Source organism: Bison bison, unplaced genomic scaffold, assembly GCF_000754665.1.
Source record: "Bison bison bison isolate TAMUID 2011002044 unplaced genomic scaffold, Bison_UMD1.0 scf7180017864042, whole genome shotgun sequence".
NCBI classification, from domain to species: Eukaryota; Metazoa; Chordata; class Mammalia; order Artiodactyla; family Bovidae; genus Bison; species Bison bison.
Window position 1 is genome coordinate 2,715,709 of NW_011494614.1, and position 16,001 is coordinate 2,731,709.

Genomic DNA, 16,001 nt, shown 5'->3' on the forward strand with positions numbered 1-16,001 from the left:
AAATTCTGTCAATCCCCTGAATGAACTTGTTATTAAGTTACTACATACAAAGTGTTTAAAATTTTTTTATTGTTAAGTTTCCTTATAACCCTCACAATGTTTCAACAGGAATGACAAGGCACCTTTCTTTGTGAAATGTGCTGATAAATTTTTAATTGCAGATTGGGTGATATTCTGTCTTCGAGTCAAGGATGATCTGATGTATGTGCTTTGCTGTTGCTGCGTGAAAAAGAAATTAAAGATATAATATTATATTGAAGTAGTTGAGAATTTCAACTTGACTGTAAATTAGTAGACTTGGTAAACTCTGGGAAAAATGGCAGCATTACTGTACACTGAAGCTCTCAAATCTGGCTTTGGTATCCAAATAAAGAAAAAATGAGCTTTTCCTCTTTTCTCTGGTTAGGATGAGGCAATATTTAGTACTAGAAGTTTTGCATGTCTTAATTACGAGAAAATGGCAAAACAAGGCCATTGTGTGAACATAATTGACACTAATAATTTATCGGTTTAGCAGGAATTTATTTAATAAATACCACTTTCTTGTTGATTAAGTTTCATTGCATGCATTACAAAGGATCTCAGATTTCAGAGTATTTATAACTGCCACCACCTTTCTGATGATAGTAGCAATAGTTGATAATTACTGGATATTTACTCTCTACCAGCCATAGCATTACCCCTCCATGTGCAACACACATTTAATCCTCAAAGCCATCTTATGAGAAAGATACTATCGTTAACTCCATTTAACAAGGCAATAAACTTGAGAGAGATGTAACGTGACTTATTCAAGGTCACATGGGTAGGATCTTCTGGTAGGGCATGATACCAGAATTTTAAACATTGTTATTACTCCCCTTCCCATACAAGTGATGGTACAAACAAGAGGCAGGAAATTTGGGCTTGTGTGTTCCCTTTAGAGTTTTTGTTTGTTTGTTTGTTTTAGGCTTATTTTTAACCTTTCATTGAACATGCTGGAAAAAGCTCCTAGTTACAGGAGTTCCATAAGGAGGACTCAGGAAGGATGTTGAGACCTGATTTCATGCCCTCTGTGGACCAAGGCCCTGCTGTGTGCTAGAGATAAAACCTTGACTTGTGGGTGGTTTGTCATTGCATAGTTGTTCTTGCTCATTAATAACTAACGCTGTTTGCAGAGAAATTTAGGAGCAAATTTAGGAAGTTTTAAATATTTAAAATTTATTAGATGCTCAATGTATGAATCCCTCCCCCCCAACCTTTCAGAAGCATATCTTAAGGTTCTTGATTGTTTAATGGGAACCAAATAGGCAGTCTGAGATGAACTTGATTGAATTAATTTTTAATAGGAGATTAAAACTGAGATTGTCTCTATTTAACTCTCTTTCAAGGAACCTTTTTAAAAGGCTGATTGTGTATTCAGAACTCTTTTAAACTAATTCTTCCACAATTTTAGGTAGACTGTAATTGGTTATATTCTGCATGATGTTTAGTTAAAATGAAGACTTCCGTCTTTCATTTGGTTTTGTTTTTCTTTTGCAAGGAGCTATTGCAAGTATTTTTTTTCTGTCTTCCTTTCTAGTAGTCACAACAAATGGCTCCTGTTGTAATGACTGTCATTTCCTTTTAACCTGAATTCCACTTATCTCAGTGCCTGATAGTAGGGCAGCTTCCTATCTTATTCTCATTCACAGGATCTGATTCAGGGTCACAGTTACAACCTGTTAGGATATTGCAGTGTGATGCTAAGGGGCACGTCTTTCTCCTTGGCTTTGTGATTTTAGACACTCCTGTCTTCAGGCTCTTTCCTCTCATGCTCATTACACCATATCTTGGGGTCTAAGAGACATGGTAGTAAGCGCCGGCACTTATTTACACATTTAGTTGTTTGGGATTTAAATCTGTGCTTGATTTTTAACTCATGGAACTCCCAAGTACATTTTAGAATTTTTGAGTTACTTTTGAGGTGAACAAATTTTGAATCAGTTAAAATACCGGCCAGTTCTTCTTGCCACTTCCTTTTCTCTTTTTACTACAAAATAGGAAATGAAGTTAAAAACACCATAGATTATCACCCTTCTGATTCTTTTTTTTAGAAGAACTAACATATAGCACCCAATGTGATGCTACAAAAATGTTTATACTACAAAAAATTGAAAAAGAGGAACCCAAGGATTAGTGCTGGTGATGTTGCTAATTGAGTAAGCATAGGTCAAGTTTTTTTTCCCCCTAAGTGTCATATTTCACACGTATTAAACTAGGAGATTATACCAGATACTCTCTACGATCACCTCCAGTAAGGTGAAATTTAGATCATTTTCTTGCATTTAATGCCAACCACAAATTACTGAAAAGGTTATTTATGTGTGTGTGTGTGTATATATCCACACATGCATAAGTTTCCTATCACTATCCATATTATCCATTCTTTGTTGGATATCTTTTAAAAGACTTTGCAGCTGCATACTCTCTATGGTGTAAAATCAGTTTTCTCTAAAGAGGAGCAAACCTCTTAAATATTGGTCACTGAAATGAGGCTTTTAAAAAATTCCATTTTGTGACCTTGGGGTGCCTTTGTGTAATTTCTGAGTGGCAGTTATTTTCAGTGATTATTTTAACAATTGTTAAAATCTGTACGTACTAGAAAGGACTGAGGTTTTTAGTCATATCTGCTTTACTACAAAGAGTTGGTAATTAAGGAAACTGTTTATTTTCAAGATACACAATAATTTTTTTATGGTGCAAAAAGGATCCATGAATGCATTTATTCTCTCCTTTATTCAGCAATATCCAATGAAGAACTGTTGACCATATTTCAAGTAAAAGCTGTTGTGAGGAATATCTTGAGGCATCAAAGGTTGCCTACTGTTTTGTAACAATAAAAGGTCCCAGAATAGTGCCAGGCTCATAAATTATGCCTAGTAACTTGTTCGATGAAGGAATAAATGAGTCAATCAACTAGTTAATCAATTAATTAGTCCATGCCCTTATTCAGAGCTTAGGGTAATCTACCAGAGGAGATAAAACATGACACATTTTTAACATTGTTGGCATTATCCTTGGGAACATGTTTACATTTTGAACATTCCAACTACGTAATAAGGCATCCTGTTCATGCCCCTAGTCCTAGAGCAATAGTTTCAAGCTTTAATGTGATGAGAATCACTTGCGATGATTGTTAAAAATGGAAAGCCTGGGAATTCTCTGGAGATCCAGTGGTTAGGACTTGGGCTTTCACTGAGGAGGGTGCAGGTTCAATTCCTGCTCAGGGAACTAAGATCCTGCAAGCCACAAGGCACAACCAAAAATTAAAACATAAAAAATTGTTTTTAAGTGTGGGGCCTCATCCCCACGGACTGATTTGGTGGGTCTCCAATGGGGATCTCAAATTCTTTTCACAGATGATCTGGGTGATTGTAAATACAAATGGTTTATAAAATTCCATTCAGGGGATGTGAGCACCTGTTATTTAAGCAGTAACTTTTTTATCACTTACCTCATGTAGTTACTTGTGATTCTGGATTAAAAATCTGTCTCCTCAAATGCATTTAGCATTCTGTATTTTGTGAAGTTGCTGAGAACACCGTGGTACAGCATAATGAAATATTTTAAGTAAACAATGATGATTTTGGGGGCAATTTATACCACATAACAGCATTAATAAAACAGAACAAACCAGTGGCCACATACTTCATATGCTGATGGAGACATTAGTTTGCCATTAGGTTAAGTGTATTATTTTTATATTAATAGTCTATATGACATATTCCAGCAAGGTGGCCAAACTACTCGGCTTCTGATATTTTCAGTTGGAGTTGTTTCAAAATAATGTATTCATGTGCTCAAAGTTTTATTCTACTGAGGCAATCATGACATGAGTTTCTAATTCAGGCCGCTGGATACTGAATGCTTCCACTACTTACTGATACAGAAGAGTCTAGTGGCTTTTTTCATATAGGTATAAAAACATATGATACTTACTGACTACACACACAAAAAAAGCATTTAAAGCTAAATGTGGATTTAAGTGATGGTGAAAGGATGCCTCCATGACAGCATTATAGGCATTTAATGGATTTGTCATGATCTATTGCACTCATTTCAAAGTGAGATTAGAAAAGCAAATGCTTTTAATAATACAAGAAAGCCTTATTGATATAATTACTTTACTTTTGTGTCTTTGTCTCGAGTATTTAGCTACTGCTTCTGTGATATTTTAATTTCTTTGGAAAATCACCAAGAAATATTAAGAGTTTAATGCACATGGTTCTATGAAGTTTAAATTAAAAAAATAATTGTAATAAGACTTTAGAATGGCTTAATAATGTAGTGTAATAAGACTCTAAAATGGTGAACTCATGTTCCCAGTTAAAACGTCTAATCTGTGCTATCTGTAATTAGTTTGAGTTTTGTTTTGGAAACAATATAGTTGGAAGTTGTTTCTTTAGTTGGCCATTCTGATATATTCAGATTTTACTTTTAAGTTACTTGAAATCAAATGACAAATTCTTAGCTATATTATCTATAGAAATGTGCTTGTCTTCATTGGCTAATGGCAGTAATCATGGATTTCACCGTTTAGATTTCAAAGAAAAGTCCCTGTTGATCTTAACAGAAATCCTCTAGAGTAGCATTATAGATGTCTTTTTCTTCATTTTTTTAAAAAATGAGATTCAGGTAGACCAAGTTTGTTCAATTATCTGGTAACAAACTGAAACTAGATATCATACCATTAGACATTTATCTTGGGAATGTAATTATGGAAACAATTAACTAAGATCATTTCCCCTAATCATCACAATTTTAAGATATGGATATTTGAATTCTTTTTGAAAACATAGATAATTTCATCATATTTGTATATTCATGACCTATAATGCTATGGATTCTTTGATAAAATAATTGATTATTCAGTATTTATGCTTTAAAGTGTGTGTTAGCTCAAATTTAATAGAAAATAAAATATCCATGATACTTACTGTTGAACAGCAGGTATATATGTATCTTTGACTAAGCTCCTTATTATTAGTCATTAGACTTAAATTGGGCCTTCCTGGTGGCTCAGTGGTAGTAAAAAAAAAATCCCGCCTGCCAGTGCAGGAGACGTGGGTTTGATCCCTGGGTTGGGAAAATCCCCTGGAGGAGGAAATGGCAACCCACTCCAGTATTCTTGCCTGGGAAATCCCATGGACAGAGGAGCCTAGCAGGCAATAGTCCATGGGGTTGCAAAAGAGTCAGACACAACTGAGTGACTAACACTTTCATTTCTTACAACCTATTATTATTTTGACTGATTTGAAATATGTTTGTCATGTTTATAAAAAATTGAGATCACATAACAGAACTGTTTATTTTAATCAGATTTATATAGTATGTTTTAAGCTATGTATTATTTTTTTTCAGTATTCATGATTCCATAACTAGTAAATATAAATACTAGATAGAACCCCAAATTTCTGTTTTCAGACTCTGTTCTCTTTGCAGACTACCACTGCTATTTAATTAACAAAGAAGGTTTATGTAGAATTAACATAGATTTCCTTCAGAAGTTTTTCTAATTGCTTTTCCTTTTGATTATTTAAAGTTTATTAGCCAAAGATGTTTTTCTGGAAATGAAATTTACTACTTTAATGTTTTCAGTAAATATTTTTATCAAAGTGATGATTTTTACTATGAAAGTAACTTCTTAACCTTTTTGTATGAAAGTTTACAAAACTTACGTGATTTCGAAAGTAAATCTATGTTAACACTTACAAACATTCTTTTTGATTGAAGGACATTAGCTAGTAGATGGAATTATTTTCATGTAGGTTTGAAACCACTTATCAAATTGTAAAAGTAGTTATGTTTGTTGACCCACTAATACCATTTCTACATATTCATCCTTACAGAATGATTTTTTTGGTGTGTCTTGAAAATAGTCTTTGCAACATTATTTGTAGTATGGAAATATTCAAAATAATCTAGATGTTCTCTGAAAGAATTACTTAGATTGTGCATATCTATTTGATGGAATTTGATTCAGTCAGCAAAAATGATCACTGTGGACACTAGTAAAATGGCAAAAAGAATGTTTACATACATCAGCAAGCAATAACAGATCACCAGGTAATAACCATACTCTAATTACAACTATTTGAAAAATACATTCGTGCAGAAGATTAGATGCAAATAGCAAAGAGGGCCATAACATTGTTAGGATTTTCAAATTTAATCTTCTTTGTTGCAAATTCTCTATATGGTAAATTGTGCAACTTCTTATCCTGATTTGAGTTGGATGGTTAAATTTGTTGAAATGTTGTCTGTCAAGTAGAATTTGCAAATGCAGTACCAGACTAAGATATTTCTTTGAGGGAGCAGCACACCCTACAGTTTCTCGAGTTTATCAGAGAAACCAGGCCAAACTCATATTCATCAGTCAAGAAACAGATCTCATTTTATTTTTAATGAAAAATTTTATTTAGAAATGAGATGTATTGATTATTAGAGAAAAATCTGTGTGAAAAGCTCTGGGAGGTTTGTTCTGTTCAGATAGGTCTTCAGCAAGCCAGATGTACATCTAAAGCTTGGCAACATTCTCTAGGCCCCCTGGCCTTGTGGCTCGCACCAGTACAAGTTTACACAAGAGATTTTCTGTTTCTTCTTTATATTTTTTCAAAGGCAAGAATAATTGGAGAAAAGCTATTTCAGTGTATTTCTTCTGTTCTGTTTCTCTTGTCAGGAGAAACATTAAGCTGGATTAAAAAAAAAAAAAAAGTGAAACAGTCACTTTAGGACAAGATTCTAAGCTGACTGCGAGTTATCAACTCTGCTTAAGTGTTTTTTAGAATTCTCCCTAAATGAATCCTGCAAGACTGTAAAGAGTACAAAATTGTACTAAACCAGTTATTAACTTATACAAAAGACACATACTAACTTATACAAAACACACATATACACATGTATAAAGCAAATGGACAGGGACCAGAAGAGGTCTTAGAATGACCATCTTTATGCAACCTGATGGTAAGTTCATATTCCTAAAAATAAAAAGTACATTGAGACAGACAGAGAAATAAAAAGTCAAAATCAGCCCAGCATTCAGGTTTTATTTTGGGGGACTGTTGCTCAAATTTCTGGCACAAACACTGGTGTAATTGCTTTTGGAAAATAACAAATCTTTGATTTTAGTAGTTATTCAGGCTCCTGCAGATAGACTACCTTTAGATGTTATTTCTTGTCATTGTGGCAGAGTAAGAGAAATTGGAAAAGAGTGTTGGTTCAGCTGCCGGCAGATTCTTTGTGAGCATATTCGAGAAAGCAAAAATTACTGAAAAGCTAACAGCAGTAGTGTCCGAACAACAGTTTCCTGTTGAATGAGGCTGAATTGACATAGATTTTTTAAACAAAAAAGTGGCCTTTTTGCTTATGCATAAGTTTTACATATATACATGAAAAGTTTTTATCCGTATTTAATCCGTATTTAAAATCTCCTCGTATTTTGAGAAGTCTAATTTAGTAAGTGGGGATTTGTGGTTTAGAAAGCGGCACAGCTTGATTGCATGCCCAGTGAGAGTGGAGGACAAGAATTCCGGATAACAGCTTAACCACGTTTGCTTTTCAAATTATAAACTCCTCAATATCCTTTCAATACCCTTGTTTTCTTCTATTCAAGAAGATAAATGTAATGATTAAAAAAAGGAGCATCTTTTGTAACTTTCTAAGTCATCTTTTACTCCTAATATTTCTCGGAGTATTTTGCACAGAGTAATTATTTAATACTTTTTTAAAATTATATAAATTGAAGTGATGAGTAGAGTTGACTCGGCTATGTAGATAAGATGCATTGCTTTAGCTTGAGGTTTCTAAAAAGTACAAGATGCTCTTTTTTTAACATGTAGCATGATACAAATTATAGAGGCCTTTTTAAAAGGAATCATTTTCCTCAATAATGGGATATGGATATAAAAGGGAGAAACGCCTAGAATTGAATGTAATCATTTTATGTACTTAAATCCAAGAAAATCTTTGTTTTTTAAACCATAGCAGAGTTCGCCTTTTTTTTTTCTTCATGAATTCCAAAATAGAGTGTTCAGGGACTGTATCTGCTCAGTTTGTAAAAGATTTGTGAAAAACAAAAAGGAAACATCCTTAAAGCATGAAGTAACAAGAGCATAAAAATATCACAAGGACTTTTTGTGTTTAGGTGGCCCTCTTGTGGTAAAAAGGTCAAACTTTCCTGAATGAAAGTGCTGGCAACTTTTTGAAAAGAGCTATAAAGTGTGTGCTCAGTCGTATCCAACACTTTGCAACCCCATGGACTGTAGCCCAACAGGCTCCTCTGTCCATGGAATTTTCCAGGCAAGGATATGGGAGTGGGTTGCCACTTCCTACTCCACGGGATCTTCCTGACCCACGGATTAAACCCACATCTCCTGAATTGGCAGGCAGATTCTTTACCACTGTGCCACCTGGGAAATCCCCAACAACCTTTAATAGTAAGAGGTCTGAATCAAGCAAATGGGTGAAAAATAATCCATTTTCACCTTTTCTCCAGGGACCCCATCCAAAATTAATAGATATAAAACAAACAAATGACAAAAACGAATCCTTTGCATCTGCTTTACATTATTACCTGGTGAATCTCTAATGATCAAAAATATAGCTCTTAGAAACATTTTATAAAAAAGCTATCATTTTACTTTTTACACTTTCACTTTTAAATTATTTCTGATTAGCGTAAAATTTGCAAAAATAGAACTGAATTCCTACATCTCCTTCACCCAGCTTACCTAAATATTGACAGCTTACATAACCATGTTACCGCTTACAAAACCAGAAAATTAGCATTGATATGCTGCTATTAACCAATCTACAGACCTTAATCAAATTTCACCCATTGTGCTCCCAATATCCTTCCTCTGAATCAGGATCCTTCAGTCTATAACAGTATCTCAGTCTTTCTTTGTCTTTCATGACCTTGACACTTTGGGAGAGTACTGATGAGTCATTTTGTAAAACATCCTACCGTTTTAGTTTGTTTAATGTGTTGTCATGATTAAATTCAGGTTATGCATTCTCAGCAATAATACAACAAATGTGATGTTGTAACCTTTTTTAAGTGCATCATATCAGTAAATATGTGGTATCATTATGTCTTTATTACTGGTGATATTAACTTTGTTTGGTTAAGTGGGTGTCTATAGAGTTCTTCACTACAGAGTTACTGTTTCCTCCTTAGTAATGAGTAAGTGTGGCCTTCCATGATGGCTCAGCAGTAAAGAATCCACCTGCAATGTAGGAGTTGCAGGCTCAGTTCCTGGGTTGGGAAAATCCCCTGGAGAAGGAAATGGCAACCTACTCCAATACTCTTGTCTGGAGAGTCCCATGGGCAGAGGAGCCTGGTGAGCTACAGTCCATGGGGTCACAAAAGAGTCAGAAACAACTAAGCGATTGAACAACAACAATAAATAAGTATATCAACTTTATTTAAATTAGATGTTTTACCATAGTTAGTATCTTAAGTGCGTTTTCTTCCTAATGGACATTTTATTGAAATGGGGCTGTAATTAGTATACTACAATTTCCCTGTAGCTCAAATGGTAAAGAATATGCCTGTGAGGAAGGAGACCAGAGTTCAATCCCTGGGTCGGAAAGTTTCTCTGGAGGAGGCAATGGCAATCCATTCCAGTATTCTTGCCTGGAGAATTCCATGGACAGAGAAGCCTGGCAGGCTACAGCCCATGGGGTTGCAAAGAGTCAGACACAACTGAGTGACTAACACACACACACAGTTTTCAAGTTATTTTGTGGTTCCTTTGCAAATTCTTTCCCCCTTTCACCTGTAGCCTTCTGTCACCACTCTTGCACTTTAAATCTTGAGAAAGTTTCTACTTGTCCATATTGACTGACCTTCGTGCACTTTATGACCCCATAGGTATGTCGAGAGTACCAGCGAGGCAATTGCAACAGAGGAGAAAATGATTGTCGGTTTGCCCATCCTGCTGACAGCACAATGATTGACACCAATGACAACACAGTCACCGTGTGTATGGATTACATCAAAGGGAGATGCTCTCGGGAAAAGTGCAAATACTTCCATCCTCCCGCACATCTGCAAGCCAAGATCAAGGCTGCCCAATACCAGGTCAACCAGGCTGCCGCAGCACAGGCTGCAGCCACTGCAGCTGCCATGGTGAGTAGAGACCTTAGCTCAGTCCTTGTTAACGGTCACAAAACAGTGAACAGCTGTATCTGACAACAAGCTATTCATTTATTAACCTTTAAAAATTTTTTTTTTTTTTTTTTTTGCTGAAGATATGTTTGTTCAGGTATCCCAGACAATACATAATGAAGTGACCATTCAGAGAAGTGAGGGTAACTCCTCAAATGGTTCAGATTGCTCCTACCCTCGGCCTAATTTTTAATACTCTGTCTTACTCTGGATGTAGGGTTTCTGAAATTTCTGCTTTGTACAGAACACCTGTCTCCTTTTCGGTTTAACGATACTGCCATTTCTGATCCTCTTATTTCTGTGTGCTATCTAATCAGCCATTGTTTTCCTTCGGTGTGTTCTTCTGCACATCAAGGCTCTTCTCTACATTTATCTTGCTTTAACCATAACAAAATCTGAAACTATTTAGGAGAATTGCTTCAACAAAACTGTTTTAAGAATTCAGTACATGATGTTGAGCAGTTTGCTTATCTAGATTCTCTTGAACTATATTGTGGCATAAACAGAACTGTAAAACCAGAGAGGTTTGCCTATGCCATTACATAGAAAGGAGAAAGCAGTACTGAAGGAAGAGTTAGAAATGGATCATTTAGAACAGATACTAAACTATATAATGAAGGTAAATTTTAACGTGATCTAATAGCTGATTTTAATGAGTCCATTTTTGTTCTTTGCTTAGCTGTTTTAATGTTGTCCTTTTTTTTTTTACATAAATATATGACTTAATTGTTAAATTATTCATGAAAAAGAACACTGTGTGGTATTTCGTAGCACAGTCAAATAGTTACGGAGAGGTCTTTTCTGTGTTTGTTTATGGATACTTGAGCAAAAATACAGAAGGCAGACTCTCTCCTCTTCTCTTCCTTCCACTCTTCTTTTTTTTTTTTTTTTTTTCTGTTAGAGTATCTTGTTTGTAATTAACTACGAAGAGGAGTTATCCTCCCAATAACAACTCAGTAGTGCCTTTATTGTGCATGCTTAGTCTTGTTATTCGTTGTATATGGCATTCCGATGATTTGTTTTTTTATTTGTTTTTTCTCACCTACCCAAAAATGCACTGCTGCCCCCATGATGCACCTCTGCTTGCTGTTTATGTTAATGCGCTTGAACCCCACTGGCCCATTGCCATCATGTGCTCGCTGCCTGCTAATTAAGACTCAGTCGGCTGTCAAATCACTGAAGCGACCCCTCGAGGCAACCTTTGACCTGGTACTATGACCTTTCACCTTTTAGCTTGGCATGTAGCTTTATTGTAGATACAAGTTTTTTTTTTTTTAATCAATTTAAATATATATATTCCTTTTTCTGTTATAAAGTTGTAAAGTACAATGAAAACTGAGTGTGGTTTCCTGACAAAATTAGTGGAAAGACTGTAAACAAGTCCCTGGACAGATGTGGTACAATGAAAGAATCCAAAAACCCAGCAGCCCACATTCAGTTTAACTACATTGTAGAATGTTCTAATGAAGTATTTGAAGGACATTAAAAATGTATTTTTGGACTGTATATTTATGTACCTGTTAGGTTAGCATGGCTTTAGTGATAGAATTATTGACTTTTTAATATTTATAGTTCAGTGTTTTAAGAAAAAAAAAAAAAACTTGCATGCTCTGGGACATGTGCATGTTTAGGTAGATGTGGGGAGGGGGGCAGAGTGGGACTGGGTTTATTTTACCAGTTTCGGTCACTTCGTACAATTAACTATTAACATTGCTTATACTTGTCAATCCTCATGGAGCTCGCAGTGCAGCTTTTCTTCTTTTCCCAAATCAACGGCTTCTCCCAGAAAGCCTGAAGCATTATGGGACTTAAAACACTTTAACACATTATAACATGTGCTCTCATACTAGTGGGATTGTTTTTCTCCAAGACAAAAATAATGCTTCCTTTAAAGCTTTTATCTTGCTTTTTTTTTTTCCCTTTAAATTTTTGTTTATTGGATGTTTTTTTCCTCGGGTAGTTAAGTGCTCTGCTGCTTGCTTGCTCATGCTTCCTAACAATTTTAGCCTTCAACTGATTTTTCTTTTTTCTTTTTCTCTTTTTACTGGTATTTGTTTTTTATACTCACTCACTAAACAGGGAATTCCTCAAGCTGTACTTCCCCCATTACCAAAGAGGCCTGCTCTTGAAAAAACCAACGGTGCCACAGCAGTCTTTAACACTGGTATTTTCCAATACCAACAGGCTCTAGCCAACATGCAGTTACAGCAGCATACAGCATTTCTCCCACCAGGTAAGGCGTTTGAGTCTGTTAATAAATAAATCTGATAATGCATGTAGATTTCTGTCGGTAGAGCAGATAAGCCACGCCCCTAGTTGTTTTTAGCCATAGAGCAGGTGGAAGGTAAGATGAAAAGTTATCTCAGGTCTCTCCTATGATTTTCCTTAAAAATTAAGAGTTTTAGGTTGATGAAAAATGGATGAGAAGTCAGTGATATTTTGTATATTTATTTGTATTAGTGTAATTTGAAATGAAATAGAGTTCTCTTTTTTTTTTTCTCTTTCCTCAACACCGTTATGTGTCTGTCAAGCTATTTTATGACCCTTTCCTGCTGTAAGACCCCTTTGCCTTCATGATTCCAGAGTTCATTTGAATTATATGAAATGACACTTCAGTTTTGGTTTTTATTTTTCAGCCTGTTTGTTTTCAAGGTGGAGAATAAATAACTGACTCTGTTCCAATCTTATTGGTACCAATCAGTATACATCACTTAAAGCTGTTGCTCCTGAGCTAATATTGAAGTAGCCCTAAGTACCTGGTGAAGTTTACATGTATAAGTGAGTTACACATTTCTGGTTTCAGTTGATTTCAACGTAGTAACATAAACATACTCTAGAACTATACACAAAGATTTACAATTTAAAAACATAATCAGTCACTTAATTACCTGGAAATTCATTACTTTTACTTACTCTTCATTTGCTTCAGACAATACATATTACATTCCTTATAATCTAGAATTCAAGTAACCAGAGACTCTAATTTTATTTTCCTCTTCATCTCTTAATCTTTCTTAAAAATTGCCTTGTGTTAAGAGATTCAGTTAATAAAATAATTTTATTAATTAAATTGATTAATTTATGGTTAGGTGTGTATGTCAAAGATCCAGACCCATTAGTATGTTATACTATGCTAACAGTATTTATAGTACATTAGGTTCAAAATACCATGAGGAAATGTGATAATTTATTTTTTAATAGTGAGAATAAATTATTTCATTAGGTTTTACTGCCAAGTACAGCTTTTTATACAGTGCCTCTTTGAAAACTAGCCATCCATGTGTAGAATATGTAGTAACATTCAATGAACTAGAATAGAATATTCCACTAATTGAAATAGCCTGCCCTAGCACCACAGATAAAGTTATATTTGAACTCATGAAATAGTATCTATCAAGTTGAAGTTTGTCCATTTTAGAATAGAAATTAAGTCATTTGATCTTTGGGTATTTGTTGTACTCTGAAGGAAAAGTCACATTTCTTTTAAGTTTTATAAAATTAAAATTTTTTTCTCAACATATGTAGGTTTTCAGAGATTTCCAGAAATAATTTTTTTTGCTTTAGTATAAATTTCCATCCCCCTGGATTTATGCTGTCTCCAACAAATAATCTGTCGATTTTTCTATAGTCAGATCACTAGACAAGGTTTCAAGGAATTGTAGGTAACTACCGTGATCTTTTTGAAGAAATTAACAACTATTTTTGTCAGTTTATTTCACTGAATGAAACATTACTACTAGAAATGACAGTTTCTCTATTTAAAAATCTAAAAGTGAAAACAAATTTAACTTCTTCCATGTATTACTTAAAGAAACCTAAAATAATCTTTTATCAAGTGGATTTTGCATCATTTTCTCCAACAACATTCACATGACTGAAGACTTTTCTAAATAAGTATAATCATTAATTGTATGACATGTATGACTCTGATTTATGACCATAGTCTCTCTATGGAATGGATTTTAGTCTGTGGATAGGATAGAGCAAAAGATGCGAGATAAAATTCAACTCAGGGAAAACCAATAAATACCTTTATAAATCAGAGTCATACTTACTTCTCTGTCTAGAAACTAAGCATTGTTAAATAAAATGTGCCACAATATATTGGAACATGTGTACACCCGTGGCGGATTCATGTTGATGTATGGCAAAACCAATACAATATTGTAAAGTAATTAGCCTCCAATTAAAATTTAAAAAAAAGAAATATGCTGAAATTTTTAAGATTTGTTTGCATTTTTTATGATAAATTTGCATCAGAAATATTTTTTTATATTTGTAGTCAATATGTAATTATTGCAATAGTAATATCAAATAAGGTTTATTTGTAACCCAGTTTTAAAGAGCTTGCAGGTTAACTTTTAGTCATCACATAGAAGTAGGTAGTACCTCCTTCATTCCTTCAGAGTATTTTTAATCTCATATGTACTTATGTGCCACAGTGACATTAAAAAGTTATAATGGATAGCCCATCTATACTCCTGCCAAACCACTTTATTTTACAGCTGGGAAGGAAAGAAATCTAATGTAGAAAATATATAAAAACCCAAATGCCTTAAAAGCCAGGCAGGAAATATGAACAAGTGAAGCAAGAAGTAAATTTGAAGCTATGGGGTCTGGGAGGTGCAGGAGAGCTTAGGCCTAGTCTGAAGGGGACAGTCAGTGTTCAGACTTAGCCTTTTGTTGCCTTAGAAGATTATCTGCCCTGTAGGTTGTACCTGTTGTGCGCTGGACACCCTTTGTGGCTCCATATATGTCATAGTCTTTGTGACTATGGGTGGTTGTGTCTGTGCCTCTCAGGGTTGGTTGTATTCAACTCAAAGTGATGGCTCTGGTGTCCAGTATTGCTAGATCTTATGATGTATTTCCCAGATACTCTGGACTTTTGAACAGTTATATGTGAAATCTGTCCATTTTTAAACATTGTCAATTAATTTTTGAGAACTACAGAAAATCTATCCTACCATAAATTCATGTGTCATCTCATGAGATAGGGAGGAAAAGGAAATTCATTTTCCAAAGTCTAGGTTATTCTGCAGACCTATAGATGAATTCTGTGATCAGAGCATCCTATCTAACCACAATATTATAATTTGGAAGTTATATTTGAAGACTTTATTGGAACTGATTAGAGAAAGAAAGACATTTATTTTTTGCAGTTTATAGTTTTCGAATTCTGTAGTCTGTTGCTTCAATAATAACATCAGGGATATATAGGTCTATTTCATTGACATTACAGTGAAGCATGGTTGACTAAATCTTTGGAGCAGGTAACTGTATACAGAACAGGTTGCTAGCAAAAGATCAGGATTCCATGACAAGCCACCTAACTAGTAAAGAAAAATTAGTATATACCATAACTTTTAAGAACAAACTTAGACTTATGTGGCCTTTACCCATCTATCCATCAGTCCATCCATGCATCCATCCATGTATGCATTCATCTGTCCATTTATCCATCCATCCTTCTAACCATCTATCTATTCTTTCTGTTCCTACCTCTTTATCTTCCTCTTTTTCTTCTTTCCTTCCCTGTTTTCCATCCACCTATCCTTCTTCCTGGGCTTCCCAGGTGGTGCCAGTGGTAAAGGACCTGCTTGCCAATGCAGGAGACAAAAGAGATGCGGGTTCGATCCCTGGGTCAGGAAGATTCCCCTGGAGGAGGCCATAGCGACTCATTCCAGTATTCTTGCCTGGAGAATCTCATGGACAGAGGAGCCTGGCGGGCTACAGTCCATGGGGTTACAATGAGTCTGACACAACTGAAACGACTTAGCACCGCACATCCTTCTAACTCACTTGTTCATCC

At 35.0% G+C, this 16,001-nt stretch overlaps 1 protein-coding gene across 17 annotated transcripts in view; it reads left to right on the top strand.

Annotated features, from left to right (window-relative positions):
- Nucleotides 1-16,001, top strand: part of MBNL1 (muscleblind-like splicing regulator 1) — a 220,794-nt gene that overhangs the window by 190,684 nt on the left and 14,109 nt on the right. For 12 of the 17 annotated variants that reach the window (XM_010835406.1, XM_010835396.1, XM_010835407.1 and 9 more), the window contains 3 exons: nucleotides 9,896-10,153; nucleotides 11,348-11,401; nucleotides 12,272-12,425. In XM_010835406.1, the coding sequence (XP_010833708.1) occupies nucleotides 9,896-10,153; nucleotides 11,348-11,401; nucleotides 12,272-12,425 (466 nt within the window). The remainder of the gene's footprint in view (nucleotides 1-9,895; nucleotides 10,154-11,347; nucleotides 11,402-12,271; nucleotides 12,426-16,001) is intronic. The other 5 variants (XM_010835411.1, XM_010835400.1, XM_010835402.1 and 2 more) reach the window with 2 other exon arrangements.